General features: G+C 46.2%; 1 protein-coding gene across 2 annotated transcripts in view; it reads right to left on the bottom strand.

The window, feature by feature from the left end:
• The window catches only part of WAPL (WAPL cohesin release factor), a 226,127-nt gene that overhangs the window by 183,085 nt on the left and 23,375 nt on the right, over nt 1-19,667 (bottom strand). For both annotated transcript variants that reach the window (XM_082267623.1, XM_082267624.1), the window contains exon 2: nt 7,209-7,738. In XM_082267623.1, coding sequence (XP_082123749.1) covers nt 7,209-7,716 — 508 coding nt within the window. In that variant the 5' untranslated portion in view covers nt 7,717-7,738. The remainder of the gene's footprint in view (nt 1-7,208; nt 7,739-19,667) is intronic.

The raw sequence follows: 19,667 nt of genomic DNA on the forward strand, positions 1-19,667 counted from the left end.
GAATATCGGCCCTTGAGACAGGAGATCGTCTCGAAGAGGTAGACGCCATGAGGTGTCGACCGCCAGATTCACGAGGTCTGCGTACCAGGACCGGCGAGGCCAGTCCGGCGCCACAAGAATCACCGTGCTGCCTTCCGAGTGCAACCTGCGAAGGAACCTGGACAGCAATTGAAACGGCGGAAACGCATACATCAGTCTGTACTGATGCCACGGGACCACCAACGCATCTGACGCGTCTGCCCGAGGATCGCGCGTCCTTGCCACGAACCTTGTTGTTCAGACGAGACGCGAACAACAGGTCCACATCTGGAAGACCCCACTTCGCGCACAACATCTGGAAGACAGCTGGGTGGAGAGACCATTCCCCCTGATCCAGGGTCTGGCGACTCAGATAGTCCGCCTGCCAGTTCTCCACCCCCGGAATGTGAACTGCCATTATCGCCGGGACATGAGTCTCGGCCCAAGACAGAATGTCGGCCACTTCCCGAGCCGCTCGGGCACTCCTGGTGCCCCCTTGGTGGTTGATGTAGGCCACCGCCGTGGCATTGTCCGTCTGCACCCGAACCGGACAGCCCTGCAGCCTGTCCGTCCAGCGACGAAGGCAGAGATTTATCGCACGCAATTCCAGAATGTTGATCGGAAGGGAGGACTCCCCCTCCGACCAAGTCCCCTGGGCGGACAGAACGCCCAGAACACCACCCCAGCCCGACAGGCTGGCATCCGTGGTGATCACTGTCCATGAGATAGGACGAAAGGACTTGCCCCCCGATACCATCTGGGACTGGAGCCACCACAGAAGATCCCTTCTGGTGCGATGGCTCAACGAGATCTGAAGATCCAGAGATTGAGGTCGCCCGTACCACCTGGACAGGACCTCCGCTTGGAGACCCCGCGTGTGAAACTGGGCGAAGGGAATCGCCTCGAAGGCCGAGACCATCAATCCCAGACATCTCATGCTCGTCCGCAGAGACGAGTGCGGAACGTCCCTGAGGGACCTGACTTCCTCCTGAAGAGTCCTGAGTTTGTCTTCCGGCAGGAAGACCTTCGCCTGGACCGAGTCCAGGATCATTCCCAGGTAGGGAAGACGAACCGACGGACTCAGCGTCGACTTTGGAAAATTTATCGTCCAACCAAACTCCTGCAGAGTTTGCATCGTGACGGACAGGTCCTTTTCCAGACCCTAGCTGGTCGCAGACCGAACCAGAATGTCGTCCAGATACCCCAGGACAGAGATGCCCTGGGCTCTCAACAAAGCCAGAACGGGTGCAAGCACCTTGGTGAAAACCCGTGGAGCCGAGGCGAGACCAAAAGGTATAGCCACGAATTGGTAATGATCCTCCGCAATGGCGAATTCGAAGGTACCTCTGGTGACCCTCGAAAATCGGGATGTGAAGGTACGCATCCTTCAAATCGATGGAGGCCATGAATTCCCCCGGAACCAGGGCAGCCACCACCGACCGCAGGGATTCCATGCGGAACTTGCGAACCCGCACAAAGCGGTTCAGAGCCTTCAAGTCCAGAATTGGACGAACCTTGCCCTCCTTCCTGGGCACGGTGAACAGATTTGAATAAAACCCCCGAAATCTGTCCCGATGAGGCACCAGAACCACCACTCCCTGAGCCCTCCGGTCCTGCACCGCTAAGTGCAGATCCCGCAAACGCTCCGGAGACAGTTGAAGATTTGAGGGAAAGAATCTGCTCTCCGGCCGAGAGAGAAACTCGATCTCGAACGATTTCCTGAACCCACCGGTCCCGAGCAAGCATCCCCCCACCCCAGAACTGGGTGAGGGCGCCCCTTCAGGCCGCATTGTTATGGGCAGCGGGTCCGGACTGATCGGACTTCTGTTTTACCAGACCACGGCTTCTTTTGGGAGCCTTGACCCTTGAACGGTTTGCCCTTGTAGTGCGACCGAAAGGCACGAAAGGACCCCTGAGGAGGCCGAAAATTAGTATGCTTCTTACCAGGAGCCCCCTTAGCCTTGGGAAAGTGGGGCAAGAGAGTGCTCTTACTGCCCGTGATCCCCTTTATCAACGTATCCAAGGATTCCCCAAAAAGGCGAGATCCATCATAAGGCAGATTGGCTAAGGTCTTGCGCGAAGATTGGTCCACAGACCAACACTTCAACCAAACCAGGCAGCGAGACAACACCGCCACGCTTTGTACACGTGCAGCCAACGGCACCAAATCCAAGTCCGCATCACACAGATACATGACACCCTGATGGATTTGATCCACCAAATCTAATGTCGCCGGTGAGGCCGAATCAGCCACTAGGACGCGCCTAAGCACCTGCGTCCAACTTGCGACAGCCTGGGCTGCCATAAGAGAGGCAAACAGAGCTTTCAGCATCGAACCCGTAACAGAATAAGTATGACGGGCAAGAGACTCCATTCTCCTATCCGTGGCATCTCGGAACACCGGAGTATCCTCTGCAGGAATCGCAGTGGATTTATTCAAAACCGCAATCGCGTGATCCACTGGGGGTGGCAGGCGTGAAAGGATAACGCAGCCTGAACCTACTTGGCACAGCAAAAGGTTTGCTTAAATTGTGCCATTGTTCCTTAACAGCGCGCTGAAAATCATCAGTGCAGGGAAAGACCTGCGATGTCTTGCGTCTTTTCTGCGTCCCATAAGCTGCCAGGTCAGCAGGAGGACACAGTTCATACTGCAAACGCAGCGTTTGTTTTATAGAAGCAACCAATTCATCCATGATTGCAAGCTCTTCAGGCGAGCCAGGGGGAGAATTAACCCCTTCAACCTCAGCCTCCACCTCGGACCCCACGAGATCCAGGGAGGAACGGGACCCCGACAAGGAGACCCCAGCCATAGCAGCCCCATCACCATCACCCTCAGAATCAGAGGAAATAGAAACTCTGGGTCTTTTAGTGGATTGAGCAGCCACCAGCATCTGCACCTGAGCAGCAAGGTTAGCCACCACTTCGGCTAAATCCCCCCTGGGGGGGAAACAGCAGTCCCCTGGCTTCCCACCAAGGTGACAGGAAATTTGCCCTCCTGAGAATCCATTGCCCCAAAAAAATATGCCGGAGAATAAAGGGTTAATTGCCCCTTTAACAAGCGTGGCGAGCGCAGCCCACCGCACACACACAAGCACAGTGAGACCCCCACAGGGATAAAACTGAACACAGGCAATGGATATAGGAAGAACAGAAGGATAAAACCTGAAGAGACCACTGCTGCTGCTGCCTCGATCGGTGCACCCAGGAAAGAGGAAGTGATGAAATCAGGGCGCTCTATTAAAGCCTATGGAAGGCTACAAGAAAATGGCCGCCCGCAGTGCAAACATGCGGCCGGAGCAAGCGCAGTCAAAATGGCGCCAAACCGCCGCTCCCCCACCACTGTGAGAACCGCAGTATACACTACACATGTCAAAAAACATGGCGGATCGCCGCAGCGATCGCTGTATTGTGCCCAAACATGACAAAAACATGCCCCACAGCACACAGCCTGTCACACCTTCCACAGTCTGACACAGACAGTGCCACACAGCCCCCCCCTTGCAGCCCACAGCGTGCAGCCAGAGCGATAGGGAGCTAAACAGTGTGAACAGAGGCAGGTTACACAGTCCCAGACTGACACCCCCCCAACAGACATGTCCCCACATAGATACACTTACCTCCTAATGGCGTGGGGGACCCGCACAGGCGAACAAGCCGCTGCACATGAGGCAGGGAGAGTCGCATCCAGGACGCACAAAATCGGGGTTAAGAAACCGCACAGCGTCCAGTGAGGTAGCCACCTCACCAATCATCCCTGCACCGAACAGGGATGGGTCGTTCACTGTGCCAGGAGCGTTACCTGGCTGAACGCTCGATGGCAGGCTGGGAAGCCACTGACCCACAACCTGCGACCAGGGGGATCAGCCCGAGACCCAGCCCGCACGAATCCTCTTCATCAGAAGAACTAACTAATGCTGACAAAAAGAACAGCTAAGTAAAGAGAGAAAAAACTCAAAACAAAAAATCAAAAAAGAAAAGAAAGGCTGAGGCAAAATGCCCCAGCATAGAGAGATCCAGCTACTCCTGACAAGCTAGACATTGAGATATGGATGCAGGAAGTAGGAGGGTATTGACTGAGGGGACCACCCCCTGTGGGTGGGATATGTTAAAAGCTTTAATGTTAACATATTCTGTTGCCTAGCTACTCCTTCGGAGCAAAGTCTAATACCCCATTGTGACGAATATGAAGATGGCGGCGACTGTCGGAGGACGTAAGAGAAAGTGCCATTAGTTCCCCTTTCCAATTTGCAGGCAATTCAGCGTTGGTAGTAAAAAGCAGGAAATCCGGGTTTCTTGCGTTCCAAGGCCCTTAACTGGAAGTAGCAAAGTGATACAAAGACGCTTGTGGCTCTGGTGAGTGGGGGATCATCAGGGGAGCACGACTAGCGGATATCACAGATCACTATGGAGCACTTCGAAGAGCACCTGTCACTTTATGAGTTGAAGTTGTTATGTGGACTAGAACTGTTTATATATTACCTCTGGAATTTTATGTAGCGCTTAGTGGAGTAGCACTATCGTCACAGATAATTTGGAGCACTTTAATGAGCACATTGGTTATGAATTCATATTGTACATTGGCACAAGTTTTTTTAGCATTATGGTTTATTTTCCAGTGCACTATTCATGCACCATTTATATTTATACAGTCACTTTTTTATTATAGTATACATACACAAACAATTTTTTTTACATACATTGTTTATATTAGATTTTTAACAATTTCAGCATCAGTGAAAGGTGGAATAATATACTATTAGAAAATTAGACCACCTAACATATACACCTTCAGTGATTAACTATCCAATTCTCTCTATAAATTTATAATAATTATATATATTTAGCAGCACCATACCCATTAATTATTTTTACATTTTCATACTTCCCTTTTAGGGCAACTACATTTTTTTTAGTCTTTTCGTTTATTTAGCAAAAAATAAAAAAACCCAGTGGTGATTAAATATCACAAAAAGAAAGCTCCATTCTGTCAATAAATGTGTGATAGCGCTGAAAGCTGTAGATTGGCCTGGGCAGGAAGGGGGGGAGCCCAGTAGGCAAGTGGTTAAGATGCCGGCGCCTGGACATAAAAATCGGATCAGGGGAGGACATCAATAAATCCTGGGACAGGTAGGGGGTGTGTCGGGTAAGTAAAAATGTCCAAATTGGGCCCAAAGTGTCAATATTTTGTGTGGCCACCATTATTTTCCAGCACTGCCTTAACCCTCTTGGGCATGGAGTTCACCAGAGCTTTACAGGTTGCCACTGGAGTCCTCTCCCACTCCTCCATGACGACATCATGGAGCTGGTGGATGTTAGAGACCTTGCGCTCCTCCACCTTCCGTTTGAGGATGCCCCACAGATGCTCAATAGTGTTTAGGTCTGGAGACATGCTTGGCCAGTCCATCACCTTTACCCTCAGCTTCGTTAGCAAGGCAGTGGTAGTCTTGGAGGTGGGTTTGGGGTTGTTATGTTGGAATACCCAGTATCTAAAGCGAGGGGGGATCATGCTCTGCTCCAGTATGTCTCAGTACATGTTGGCATTCATAGTTTCCTCAATGAACTGAACTTAAGCTCTCCAGGCCCCGCAGCACTCATGCAGCCCCAGACCATGACACTCCCACCACCATGCTTGACTGTAGGCAAGACACACTTGTCTTAAGACTCCTGGTTGCCGCCACACAGGCTTGACACCATCTGAACCAAATAAGTTTATCTTGGTCTCATCAGACCACAGGACATGGTTCCAGTAATCCATGTCCTTAGTCTGCTTGTCTTCAGCAAACTGTTTGTGGGCTTTCTTGTGCATCAACTTTAGAAGAGGCTTCCTTCTGGGATGACAGCCATGCAGACCAATTTGATGCAGTGTGCGGCGTATGGTCTAAGCACTGACAGGCTAACCCCCCCCCCACCCCCCACCCCTTCAACATCTGCAGCAATGTTGGCAGCACTCATGCATCTATTTCCCAAAGACAACCTCTGGATATGACGCTAAGCACGTGCACTCAACTTCTTTGGTCGACCATGGCGAGGCCTGTTCTGAGTGGAACCTGTCCTGTTGAACCGCTATATGGTCTTGGCCACCGTGCTGCAGCTCAGTTTCAGGGTCTTGGCAATCTTCTTATAGCCTGGGCCATCTTTATGTAGAGCAACAATTATTTTTTTCAGATCCTCAGAGAGTTCTTTGCCATGAGGTGTCATGTTTAACTTCCAAAGTAACAAGTATGACAGAGTGAGAGCGATAACACCAAATTTAACACACCTGCTCCCCATTCACACCTGAGACCTTGTAACACTAAGGAGTTACATGACACCGGAGAGGGGAAAATGGCTAATTGGGCCCAATTTGGACATTTTAACTAAGGGGTGTACTCGCTTTTGTTGCCATCAGTTTAAACATTAATGGCTGTGTGTTATTTTGAGGGGACAGCAAATTTACACTGTTATACAAGCTGTACACGCACTACTTTACATTGTAGCAAAGTGTCATTTCTATGGTGTTGTCATATGAAAAGATATAATAAAATATTTACAAAAATTTGAGGGGTGTACTCACTTTTGTTGGATACTGTACATACTTCCATTGTAATTGAAAAATGTCCACACCTGTAATTCACCATTCCTAGACTCAACAAGCAAGGGAGGCCTTTTACTTTTCCCAGAGTTGGGCTTTCAAGAAGTAGAGCCAAAGTGCTTTTGGTGCGACTTCTACCGTAGGTCACAGGAGTGCACTTCGTTCAGCACTCCTGTCACCCAGATTCAGCTGACAGAGGGCTAAAGTCTGCTGTTGGCTGACGTCACTCAGCCAGTACAGACTCTGGAGGGATCCAGCCTAAGGTCAGGATCCACCCAGATGCCTGACCGGCAGCTGGCTCAGCCTCTCAGTGCGCTAAAGCGCCCCACTTCACTTTTAACATGATCTCTTCAATTGACCTTTGTCAATTAAACTATGACTATCATATCAATCAGTGACTAAAAAGATTGCAAGCTCATAAGGTAACTGCATTCACTTAAGTACATGTTCTTTGATAAAGTACCATAGATCTTCATTCTGCTCATTCATGTGGGAAAATAGATTTGCATCTCCAAAGAGAAGATAACCCCCCCCCCCCCCCCCCCATAAGTCCCAAACACATCTGGAGGAAGACAAATATAACAGCTGTAAGAGGAGGAGAAATATATAGGGTAAGTACCTGTGATGGTTTTCTTCGGGGAGCTATGCAGCCGTTTACCATCCTCTATGACCTTGTTAGCATTTTTTTCTTTTAGTCCATGCAAAGTGCTATCAAAAGAAAACCTGCAAGACACGGTGGTTTCAGCGGAAATTGCATGGTCCGTCTTACTGTTTTCTTCAAATAAAGGGGCCGAGTTTTCAGAAACGGAGACCCCCAAATGATCTAGAGGCTGCTGGCTTGCACTCTTGGGCTGTGCAATATTTTTCGACGATACTGGCTTTGACTCGTCATCACTATCAAATCCAAATGGATCGTCTGTAGGGTCATCATCATCAATTTTAGGCTTTTTATTGGTATCTGGGACATCTTGTTTGTGATTCTGCCTCTTCTGACCTACTTTGGCCACAAATGTGGTCTCACCCCACTTTGTACTAAGAGTGGTTCGTTTATTGGAGAAAACTTCATCAAATTTGGAGTTTCCATTTCCACCTTTGCGGCTGTATGTTTTCCCAAATCTGGACGTCATGTCGAAGCCCGTTTCATATTCTCTGCAAGGACATAAAACATTGGATTTATTATTAAACACAGCATTGCCACGGTTGTATTTTTTAGGCTGGAGGTGCCATGCAAGTATTTCTTTTTTTTTCTATGCATTATGTTTGAAATAATCTTTAGCAAATTTGTGTCTATCCTTTACTACCATTTCTTGTTTCAGGTTTAGTAGAGCTGCACGATTAATAGTAAAAAAAAAAAAAAAAAAAAAAGTTGCAATCTTGATTTACCCCCCCCCCCCTCACGAACTCAAAACTGCATTTTCTCGATTCATACAGAGCAGAGTTGTTCTCTGCTCACTAAGAGTCGGTTCACACTATGGCGACACGGCTCTGTACTACTTCGGGGGCGACTTGTGAAGTCCCGTGCACCGCGACTTCGGCGCGACTTGCACGGACTTCATATAATGAATGTCCAGAGATGTATAGTAACGAAGTAGAACTACTTAAGTACTGTACTTAAGTACCGAAATGCGGTATCTGTACTTTCCTAGAGTAGAATTTTTTTCTCCTACTTCTACTTTACTACATTTTTTCGATGATTTCGATACTTCTACTCCGATTTTTTTTTTTTTGTGCTGCATAGTTACTCATTACCACTGCCAGAACAGTAGATGGCAGGTTTCATAAAGCTCAAAAAAATGTGTATAATGTCATTTGTAAATCAGCGCATACGAAAATAAAGGCTGTGTATAATAAAAGCTGCTATACCAAATCTTTCCAATAAAAAGAAAATATGAAACAAACAAATAAATGGTGCTACAGCACTTAAAGTGCATCAAGAAACTACTAACAAACACAGGTTAATCATTTGAATAAATCATTTGAAATAATAAAAAACAATATGATGTTCAAACTTTTGACTTCTTTCTTTAATAACTACATAACACAGTACTTGTACTTTTACTTTCAGTACTTGAGTAGAATTTTTTTTTCAAAACTACTGGTACTTTTTACTTTTAGTACTCAAGTAGCAAATTTTTTGAAAAAACTACTTGCAATACTTAAAGAGGTTGTAAACTCATTTAAAAAAAATTTTTTTTTTTTACAACCTGCAAGAGAAAAACATAATGAGCTAGTATGCTTCGCATACTAGCTCATTATGAAATACTTACCTTAGAACGAGCCCCCGCCGTGCCGCTCTCTTACCTGTATGACGGGCGACATGACATGTCGCCCGTCTTCCGGGATCGCGGCATCCGGTCATCTGATTGGCCGGAGCCGCGGTGACGTCACTCCCGCGCACGCGCACGGGAGCCGACGGTCACGGCACGGGGCTCTGAAGGAACGGCACGATCAGCCGTTCCTTCAGAGCGCATGCGCCAGTGACGTCACTGGCTGCATTAAAGGTAAATATCTCCTAAACGGTGTAAGTTTAGGAGATATTTACAGTACCTATAGGTAAGCCTTATCATAGGCTTACCTATAGGTACAACTTCCTGAGGAGGGTTTACTTCCTCTTTAAGTAAAAAAAATGTTGAATACTTTAGTACTTCTACTTAAGTAACTTTTTCTGCGAGCACTTCCACTTCTACTCAAGTCACTTTTTGATCGAGCACTTGTACTTTTACTCAAGTAGAAATTTCGAGTACTTTATACAAGTCTGTGAATGTCTATGCAAGTCGCTCCGAGGTCGCCCCGAAGTAGTACAGGACCCTTTTTCTAAGTCGGAGCGACTTGTGTCGCTCCTATTAGAACGGGTCCTGTAGCAGTCAATGGACCGCGACTTGTCAGGCTGACAAGTCGCCTGACAAGTCGCGCTGGTGTTGAGTGCCGGATCACACTTATGCGATGCGGGAAGGCTGCGAATTCGCAGCCTGTTCCCGCATCGCAAACGCACCCATGGCAGTTCACACTGCCATATGCGATACGCTGGGGGTGTCAATGAGATGTTAACGACACCCCCAGTTTGATCGCATATCGCAGTGCGATCTTTACAGTTCGCAGAGGATCGGATCGCACAAGTGTGAACCACTGTGCGATCCGATCCTGATGCGGCTGAAAAAAAAGGGTCCTGTGCGACTTTTGTGCGGATGCAGTGCGAATTTAGCCATACAAAGTGTATGGCTGAATTCGCACCGCACAGCCGATCGCATGTAATGAAGGAGCAGTGCGCTCCGATATTACATGCGATCGCCACACTCGCAAGAGTGTGAACCGGCGCTGAATCGAGTCTAAAAGTTTAACATTGTTAAGAGCCAGTTCACACTGAGGTGATCCGACTTGCCGTGGGCGACCTGTGAAGTCGCAGTGCACAGCGCGCACCGCGACCTCGGAGCGGCATGCACGGACTTCATATCATTGAAGTCAATGCAGGTCGCCCCGAAGTAGTACAGGACCCTTTTTCTAAGTCGGAGCGACTTGTGTCGCTCCTATTACAACGGGTGGTCCTGTGCTAATCTATGGCAGGCGCCCCAGTGTAGGCTGCTAGATAACTATAAACAGAATGCTTTACAATGTATCATTTTGCTCTTTTAGATCAAGAGAATGAGCCTCTTAAAGATCTAGGCCTTGTTCACACCTAAGCATTTTTCAGCTCGGAAAATGCTCATTACTAAAGTCTCAAAAACAACCAAAAAGCAAAATCCTATTCATTTTAATGGCCCCTGTTCACATCTGAACATTTTGTCGCCTGAAGCAAAACACCTGAAGCTCAAAAAAGTACATGAGCTTTATTATAGGCAGATTACAAGCAAACCCCCCAAAAAAACACCTGAAAAACGATACGCTCAGGTGTGAATGGAGCCTAAGCTTTTTTCTGACACTTGTTGCTAACGATTTAAAAAACAGTACTTTTTGGTAGAAAATTACTTAAAACCCCACAAACATCATATTTATTTACACACATACACATTTTTAGCAGAGACCCTAGAGAATAAAATGGCAATCATTGCAATCTTTTGTCAATGTATTTGCACAGAAGTCTTTCAAACAGTTTTTTCAAGGAAAAAATACACTTTAAAGAATTAAAAAAAAGAAAACTCAACAGTAAAGTTAGCCCATTTTTTTGTATAATGTAAAAGATGATGTTACGCCGAAAGCAAAAAAAAAAATGGGATTCTTATTTTATCCAGAATCATGCAGCTCTGTTTAGGTTTTCCTGGTTTGGGATAGCTACATGACACACATTCATTTTGATATTCACCAGGAAAATGGTATTCGGTATATATGATATGTAACATAACTCTAGACAAAGCATTCTTAAAGAGGTTGTAAACCCACTTTGTTTACACTTACCTATAGGTGCTATAAATATCTCCTAAACTTGCACCGTTTAGGAGATATTTACACTGCATGCAGCTCATGACGTCATCAGTGTATGCGCTCTGAAGTAACGGCCACCCGTGCCGTTCCTTCAGATTCCAGAGCCGTGAACAGCGGCTCCCGCGCGCATGCGCGGGAGTGATGAAATCGCGCCCCTGGCCAACCAGATGGCCGGAGGGCGAGATCCAGGAAGCAGGACGGCCGAACATGTCGGCCATCCTGTCAGCACTGAGGGGGCTTAGTTTTTAGGTAAGTACTTCATAATGAGCTAGTATGCGATGCATACTAGCTCATTATGCCTTTGTCTTTACATTATTTTTTTTTTAAGCCGGTTTACTTCCTCTTTAAAGTGTCAACTTGTAGAGGACTTTTATCCCCTGCCTTATTAACCCCATTAAAGTCTTCGCAGTGACACACAGCCTCACGTTGAAGATTGTCACTGTCCAGTATTGCACCTACCATTTATCACCATCTTCATTCATTCCAATGGAAAGAGGGCACTCTGGAGTTTAATGTTCTATTGGAACAGATAGAGATTTTGGTTCAAATGCAAACCACAGTGAAGATCTCGGAAGACAGGGGAAAGGAAATGTGCAACTAGTCAGGGGGTCATAAAGAAGGATATTTGACCCAGGCAAAAACTAACTCTAATCCTACTCCATGCCACATTCTAAGACCAGCGCATAAGCCTGCCATTAGGATAAGTGGAACCCTCATATACCTCCTAAATTTCAGTGCATTTTTACCTGCGGGTGGTAAAACTTGTTATAGCACCTGCGCCGCCTCCCCCCCTTACCACTCACACCCGTGTGGCAGCAGGCAGGAAATCTTTCTGCCCATCACAATTATACAACAGTGCAGCCATGAGGGGCTCTGCCTACACTTCCGCATCATTCAGTTTCCTGTAAATGAAAAGACTACAAGTAACGTCAGCCACTGCAGATGATGGCTTGTAGTTCTCAATGAACTGTGAGGGCACTGGTGGGCTACGTCGCAGGTCACTGAACTTTATGCTCAGAAGTAAATGCCCTCCCTTATCAAAGATAAATGAAAACAGCAATCCTGAGTCTGCAGGAGCCGGACACAGCACCTGTGACCTGCTGACCGCGGGTTCAACACTCTGTGGGCCTCATGCACACTGGAGGTTATCAAAACGCCAGTAAAAAGCTGTACCTGTAGGAGTTTTTCAGCTTTTTTGCAGTAGCGGTTTTCTAGCTTTTTTTATCAAAACTATACACCCGCAAAATCTTATGGCTCAAAAAAACGTTGATAAATGCCAAATAGCCACATTTTTCAACTTTTATCAGTTAGTGTTACAGCTGGAAAAACTCCTTTTCAAACCCACTAGTTTTGTGTTTTCTTTCCAGCCAGAAAACGCCCCTGCCAAAAACTGCTGATAACAGCCTATGTGTGCATGGACACATAGGATAACATGCTGGGGAGTTTACTGGCTGCAGAAAAAAAAAACATCTGAAGCCAATAACAGCAGCTGTAATAATGTCCAGTGTGCATGAGGCCTTACAAAGAAAAAAAGCATATTTTACCTACCAAAAAAGTGCATTTATCATTTTTTTCCAAATGGTAAACTTAGCCTTTAATGGCATGATATCAGTAGGAGAACAACATGAGCACGAGTAGTATGTTACCCTGCTGCTGCTCCTTTAAGCTGGTCATGCACTAGGAGTTTTTTCCAAAATATCTTATATATTATTATTATTATAATATCTTATTATTTAACTCTAATTGTTAATAGGTCCAACCAGAGTTGGTTTTCGTCCGCAGTGACAAGAAAGTTTGAAGAGGCAGGATGTGAAGAGGCAGGATGAAAAATTTAACTCAAATTGAACAAACAGCAACAAAAAAAAAAAAAGAAAGTGTGTGTTAAACCTGTTTACGACCGCCCACCGCAGATGTACTGCGGCAGGCAGCTGCTCCCAGGCAAATCGCAGTACATGTACGGCGCTCGCTCTCTAGGGGGCGAACGCGCGCCACCGGCCACTCGTCAGCGGGGAAGCGGATGCGTGTCAGGTGGCTCCGATTGCCGCCTGACACCCCCGATCGTTCCCCGCTGAGAGAGAAGGACGGGCAGCTGTTCTAAACACAGCCGACTGTTCTCCCTGGGATGATCACAGAGCTCATGTGATCCTGCTATATAAGATCACATGTCTCTATGGTCATCTCAGAAGCCACGCCCCCCCCCACAGTTAGACTCACTCCCCATAGGCTCACATTTAACCCCTTGATCACCCACAGGGTTAACCCCTTCCCTGCCAATGGCATTATTTTTAGCAATGATTACTGTAGTACTCACTGGTACCCCCAAAAGTGTCAAAAATGTCAGTCAGGGGTCTGATCTGTCCGCCGCAATGTCACAGTAAAAAAAAAAAACACACCACAATAAAAATGACAAATCTTTCCCATAGTTAGAAGGCGCGATAACTTTTGCGCAAACCAATCAAAATACGCTTATTGCAGGTTTTTTTTAACAAAACCATGTAGCAGAAAAACTGACAAATTGTTAAATTTCGATTTTTTTTTGGGGGGGGAATGTCATATAGCAGAATGTGAAAAATATTTTTTTTCAAAATTGTTGCTTTTTTTTTTTTTTTGTTTATAGCGCAAAAAATATAAAAATCGCACAGGTGATCAAATACCACCAAAAGAAAGCTCCATTTGTGGGAAAAAAAGGACGTAAATTTAATTTGGGTACAGCGCCGCACGACCGCACGTTTGTTAAAGTAATGCAGTGTCGTATGACAAAATAGGGCCTGGTCAGGAAGGGGGTAAAATCTTCGGGGCTGAAGTGAAGGAAAGTTTGTTCACTCCGAAATCAAACCTTAAAAGCTGTTTTTTCTGTTTTTGTTTCAGAACACTTACCAAGTTGTCAAATCAACTGATGAGAATTTTCATACATTCATTTAAAATCTACCAGTGTATGGTCAGCTTCCCCCTTTAGGCACAGGCCAAAGGCAATTTGAGGGCAAGTTGACAAGTTTTTTATTGAGCAATGCTGCTTCGGCATAGGTCTACGACCTTTCTGTTTAATCTAGCAGAGTGTGTGAATTACAAAACCAGCTGCACAAAATTGCTAAGATGAATGATAATTCTGTATTCGGTTGCTTTTCTAGAGTCCATCTTTAAATACTGGCTTAAAAAACAAAAAACCCACGCAATACTATTTAAAGTATCTAAACCACAAACCAAAAATGTAATTTATTGCAGCTTACTAGTCTTACGTGTGGTGGTTGCATTTGTTTCCTTTATCAAGCCAAAACAGTTCTCACAGTTCAATGATTACTCGAAGGCAGTAAGGGCAAACTTCGGTAACCCAGATGTTTTAGAACTACATTTCCCATGATGCTCATGCACTCTGCAGTGTAGCTGAGCATTATGGGAAATCTAGTTCCAAAACATCTGGGGTGCTAAGGCTCCCCATCACTGCTCTAAGGCAAGGTCTAAGATCTGCTAAAAACCTAGAAATTTACTTCAAAAGCGTATCCAAACCCCGAAAAATGAATTTGATTGCAGTTTGCCAATCTTTTATCAAAATGTTTTCCTTATTACCCTGTGTCACTTACAGACTTGCTTTTATATGGGGACAAGACAAACTCACTGTATTGTCTTCTATGGAAGAGCAGCACAGTCCCCCTGGAACAGGACTACAGAATATGTCCCCCACTATAGTTCATAGAGATAGCTGGGTACAAAGCAAGTGATAAGAGTGCAGCAAAACACGCAAGTATGTTTTTGCACTTCTTTAATATATATAAAAAAAAAAAAAAACACACAACCAGGAAGCACTAAGCACCCAAGTAGAATGAGCCTTAACACGAAAGGTGGAATCTGACCCTTAATTGAATAAGACTGCACCACTGTGCCTGATCCACCTGGAAATAGACGCAGCAGACACAGGCAGCCCTTTCTTTGGGCCATCCGTGAGTACAAAGAGCGAATCTGACTTCCGAAAATACTCAGTCGCCAAATACACCCTGATTGCCCGAACCACATCCAGGAGTATGCAGTGCAAATTCCTTAGGATGTTTTGATTTAGGACACAAGGAGGGTAACACAATGTCCTCATTTAAGTGAAAACTGGAAACCACCTTCGGAAGGAAGGACGGATCTGGACGAAGTACCACCTTATCCCTGTGAACCACCAGATAAGGGAGGACAGGACAACGCTGCCAGTTCCAACACCCTGCAAGCAAAAGTAAAAGGAACCAAGAAGGCTACCTTCTGGGATAAGGTAAGCAGGTGTATCTCCCAAACACTTTCAAAAAGGAGGTTTCTGAAGAACGAACGGGTCCCAAGGTAGCAACGGAGGTACCAAGCGTCGCACCCCCTAGATGAAGTTACGTACCAGAGAATGGATGGCTAATGGCCTTTGGAAGAAATTGCCAAGGCCGAGACCTGACCCTTGAAAATACTCAATGCCAACTTTTGATCATCTCCCCGTTGAAGAAAAGCCAAGATCCGAGCCACCGAGTAAGAGCGAGGGGGGAGCCCCAAGAGACTCACACAACCTAATATACGACTTCCACGTACAATGATAGATCTTGCTAGAAGTCGTTTTCCTCGCTTTAAGCAGAGTAGGAATTACTGAACAGACAAACCCCTGTCCTTCAGCACCTGGCTTTCAAAAGCCAAGCCGTCAAAGTTAGCGACCGTAAAGCAGCATGGAAGATTGGCCCTGGAGAGACAATAGATCCTCCCTGAGAGGATGTCTCCAAGGAGCGTCTGCTACTAGCCTGACCAGGTTAGCCTACCAAGCTTGGCGAGGCCAGTCAGGAGCCACAAGAATGACCGGAATCCCTTCCGCCTCGATCCTGTGAAGAAGTCTTGGCAGCAACTTGAGAAGAGGAAAGACATACATCAACGGATACTGACCCCACGGGGCCACCAGCGCGTCTGCATCTGCTGAAACACCTCCAGATGGAGAGACCATTCCCCTGCAACCAAGGCCAGCTGAAGTAATGCGCCTGCCAATTTTTCACTTGTGGAATGTGAACAGCAAAGAGAGCTGGAACAAAGCGTTCTGCCCATCGAAGGATGCCTGCCACTTCCAAGGCCGCAAGAACACCAAGGACACTTTTGGTGCCCCCTTGGTGATTGACATAAGCCACGCCCGTGGCATTGTCCGATTGAATACACACTGGACAACCCTGCAGGTGTTCAGTGCAGTGGCCTAGGCAAAGCCTGATCGCTCTCAACTCCAGAACATGGATTGGCAACCTGGAATCTTCCAAGTACCAGACTCCTTGAGAAGACAACCTGCCGAGAACCCCTCCCCACCTGGACAGACTGGCATCTGTGGTGACAATTGTCCAATATAGAGGGAGGAAGGATTTCCCTAGCTTGAGCATCAGGGACCGAAGCCACCATATCAGGGACTCCCTGGTCACCTGGATCCGATTGTCCAGGGAATTTGGATTCTTGTTCCATTTGAGAAGGATTTCCTTCGGGAGGATCCTGATGTGAAAATGAGCGGAGGCGACTGCCTCGAAGGACGACACCATCAGTCCCAGAACGCTCATACAGGTCCGAAGGGACGACCATTTGCTGGACAGCAATAGCTGAACCACAATCTGGAGTTTTTCCGGAGGAAGAAACACCCTGGCTAAGGACGAGTCTAAAGTCAGGCCAAGATAGTCCAGTCTCAAGGAAGGGACGAAGGACGACTTCTGAAGGTTTTAAGTCCACCCGAACACCTCCAGAGTTCTCATGGTAATTTCCAAATTTGTTTCCAGCACCATGGGAGACTCCGCACGTAGAAGCAGATCGGCCAGGTAACCCAGGACAGATATCCCCCGCTGTCACAACAGCGCCAGAACCAGAGCCAACACCTTTGTGTAGACGTGAGGAGCAGAGGCAAGACCAAAGGGTAATGCCACAAACTGATAGTAATCCTCTTCCCACGGGAAAACAGAGAAAACATTGGTGTCTTGCACATATTGGGATGTGAAGGAAGGCATCCTTGATGTCTATGGAACCCACGAAATCCCCCTGATATAGGGAAGCCACCACCGTGTGAACTGATTCCATCTTAAATTTTTGACCTCGCACGAAGCAATTCAGTGCCTTTAGTTTCAGAATTGGACGCACCTTGCCTTCCTTCCTGAGTACTGTGAACAGGTTTGAATAAAAGCCCTGAAAATGTTCCGCACACAGAACTGGAACTATTACTCTCTGTTGTACCAGGTCCTGTACAGTCCCAAAGACAGCCTGTAAGCGATCTAGGGACAGTCGCACATTAGAAGGGAAAAACGGACGGATCGAAACTCGATTTTGTAACCAGACCATATGATCTCTGGAACCCATTTGTCTTGTATAAACTGTACAACTGAATTCTTTAGCTCTTGTTAAATAGGAGTCAGTACACACTTGCCATCATTTAAAGTGCCTCTGATTAACCCCAAATATATTTCAGCTGTTCTAGTGGGTCTTTTGAAAAATTTTCCTAGCCGCATACTACAGAAGAAGCCATGGTCCACAGAGAGCTTCCAAATCATCAGAGGGATCTCACTGTTAAAAGCTATCAGTCAGGAGAAGAGTACAAAAGAATTTCCAAGGCATTAGATATACCTTGGGACACAATGAAGACAGTTATCACCAAGTGGAGAAAATATGGCACAACAGTGACATTACCAAGAACTGGACGTCCCTCCAAAATTGATAAGACAACTGGTCAGGGAGGCTGCCAAGAGGCCTACAGCAACATTAAACGAGCTGCAGAAATATCTGGCAAGTAGTGGCTGTGTGGTGAATGTGACAACAATCTCCCGTATTCTTCATACATCTGGGCTATGGGGTAGAGTGGCAAGACGGTCTGATGAAACCAAGGTTGAACTTTTTGGGCATATTTCCAAAAGATGTCTGGCGCAAAAACACTGCCCATCACCAAAAGAACACCATACCCACAGTAAAGCATGCTGGTAGCAGCATCATGCTTTGGGGCTGTTGCTCCAGTTCCAAATACCAGTCAATATTGGCACAAAACCTTCAGGCTTCAGCTACAAAGCTGAACAGGAGGAGGAACTTCAAATTTCAGCATGACAACGAGCCAAAGCATACATCCAAATCAATGAATGGCTTCATCAGAAAAGTCTTATCAGGTGTATCCAGCAGCATCAACAAGCCATCGCTCGGTGTGCAGTGTTCTGTTTGTGCCCCTCCCCTACGTGTGACGACACAGGGACCTTGTGTCTTCCTCAGGCGGGTGTGAGGAAGACACGAGGTCCCTGTGTTATCACGCGTAAGGGGAGGGGCACGGATGGAACAGCTGATTTCAGGCTGACAGTTACTTCACCACCACAATAATTTAACATGATGCGAATTGCAGATTAGTGCACTCATAGCACCTTCTAAATGTGAGTAGTTTACTGCGTTTTTTTTATAAATACATTTTTAAGGTTTTCAGCACTATCGAGTTCTCTTCCTTTCATGTATGTTACCAACACTGTATACCAGAAAGAGTGATACCCTATAGAGGATCTCCACCTAGGGGGATTGAACAGATTTATCCAAGCTTAGGAAGACATTAAGCGCTTTACAACCAAGTTTAATCTAAAAAACGCATGTATTAAGGTGAGGACCCAATCACAAGGGGGTGCACATTTAGGGAGCTATTTTCACTGAGGCAACTGTTTTGTTTTGTGTTTTTTTAATCATTTTCTGTCTTTATTAGCTTATTTAGCAAAGAATAAAAAACCTAGTGGTGACTAAAAAACTACCCAAAGAAAGCTTTGTGTGGAAAAATAAAAGAGAATTTCTATTGTGGCAGGGCGGCCCTCCAGCACGAAATCACGTACCTGTACGTCATTTTTTTTTTCCAGGTCTAGAATGCTTTTGGAGTAAAAATATAGTTTTCTACACTAAACAAAATTATTAAAAAAGCAACACTTTTGTTTTTGCCCCCATTTTTCATGAGCTAAACTCAAAGATCTAAGACTTTTCTATGTACACAAAAGGCCTATTTCTCTCAAATATTGTTCACAAATCTGTCTAAATCTGTGTTAGTGAGCACTTCTTTGCCAAGATAAATCCATCCACCTCACATGTGTGGCATATCAAGATGCTGATTAGACAGCATGATTTCTGCCTAAGGCCCCTTTTACACAGGCGGACCGTTCAGATCCGCCTGTTAGTTTTTTTGGCGGATCTGAACGGTCCCCCCATGCATTCCTATGGGGCGGAGACATGTCCGATGACATCCGTCCCGATCTGTCAAATCTGGACGGATGGAAACCCTATTTTCCATCCATCCAGCGGATCGGATTGGATGGGATCAGATGAGAACGGACAGACGGTCCGTTCCCATCCAATTTCCCCCATAGAGATGCATGGGGAACCGACAGCTGTGTCTCCGCACACAGCGCGGAGACACAGCTGTCATCCTCCTGCTCAGCGGGGGATCGACGGCTCGATCCCCCACTGAGAAAAACGTAATCCATCCGACGGACGGATAGTGTTAAAGGGGCCTTAGGCTGACCACAATAAAATGCCACTCGAAGGCCTCTTTCACACGGCCATTCAGTTTTTTGTTCCGCTCCGGTGCTTCTTTTTTTTTTTCCACGGAGCGGATGACACTTGTGTCATCCGCTCCATATGTCCGCATATCATTGCATCCGTTTACGGATGATATACGGACATAATGTATGTCTAT

This window comes from Pelophylax lessonae (assembly GCF_965119305.1).
Source record: "Pelophylax lessonae genome assembly, chromosome: 9".
NCBI lineage: Eukaryota > Metazoa > Chordata > Amphibia > Anura > Ranidae > Pelophylax > Pelophylax lessonae.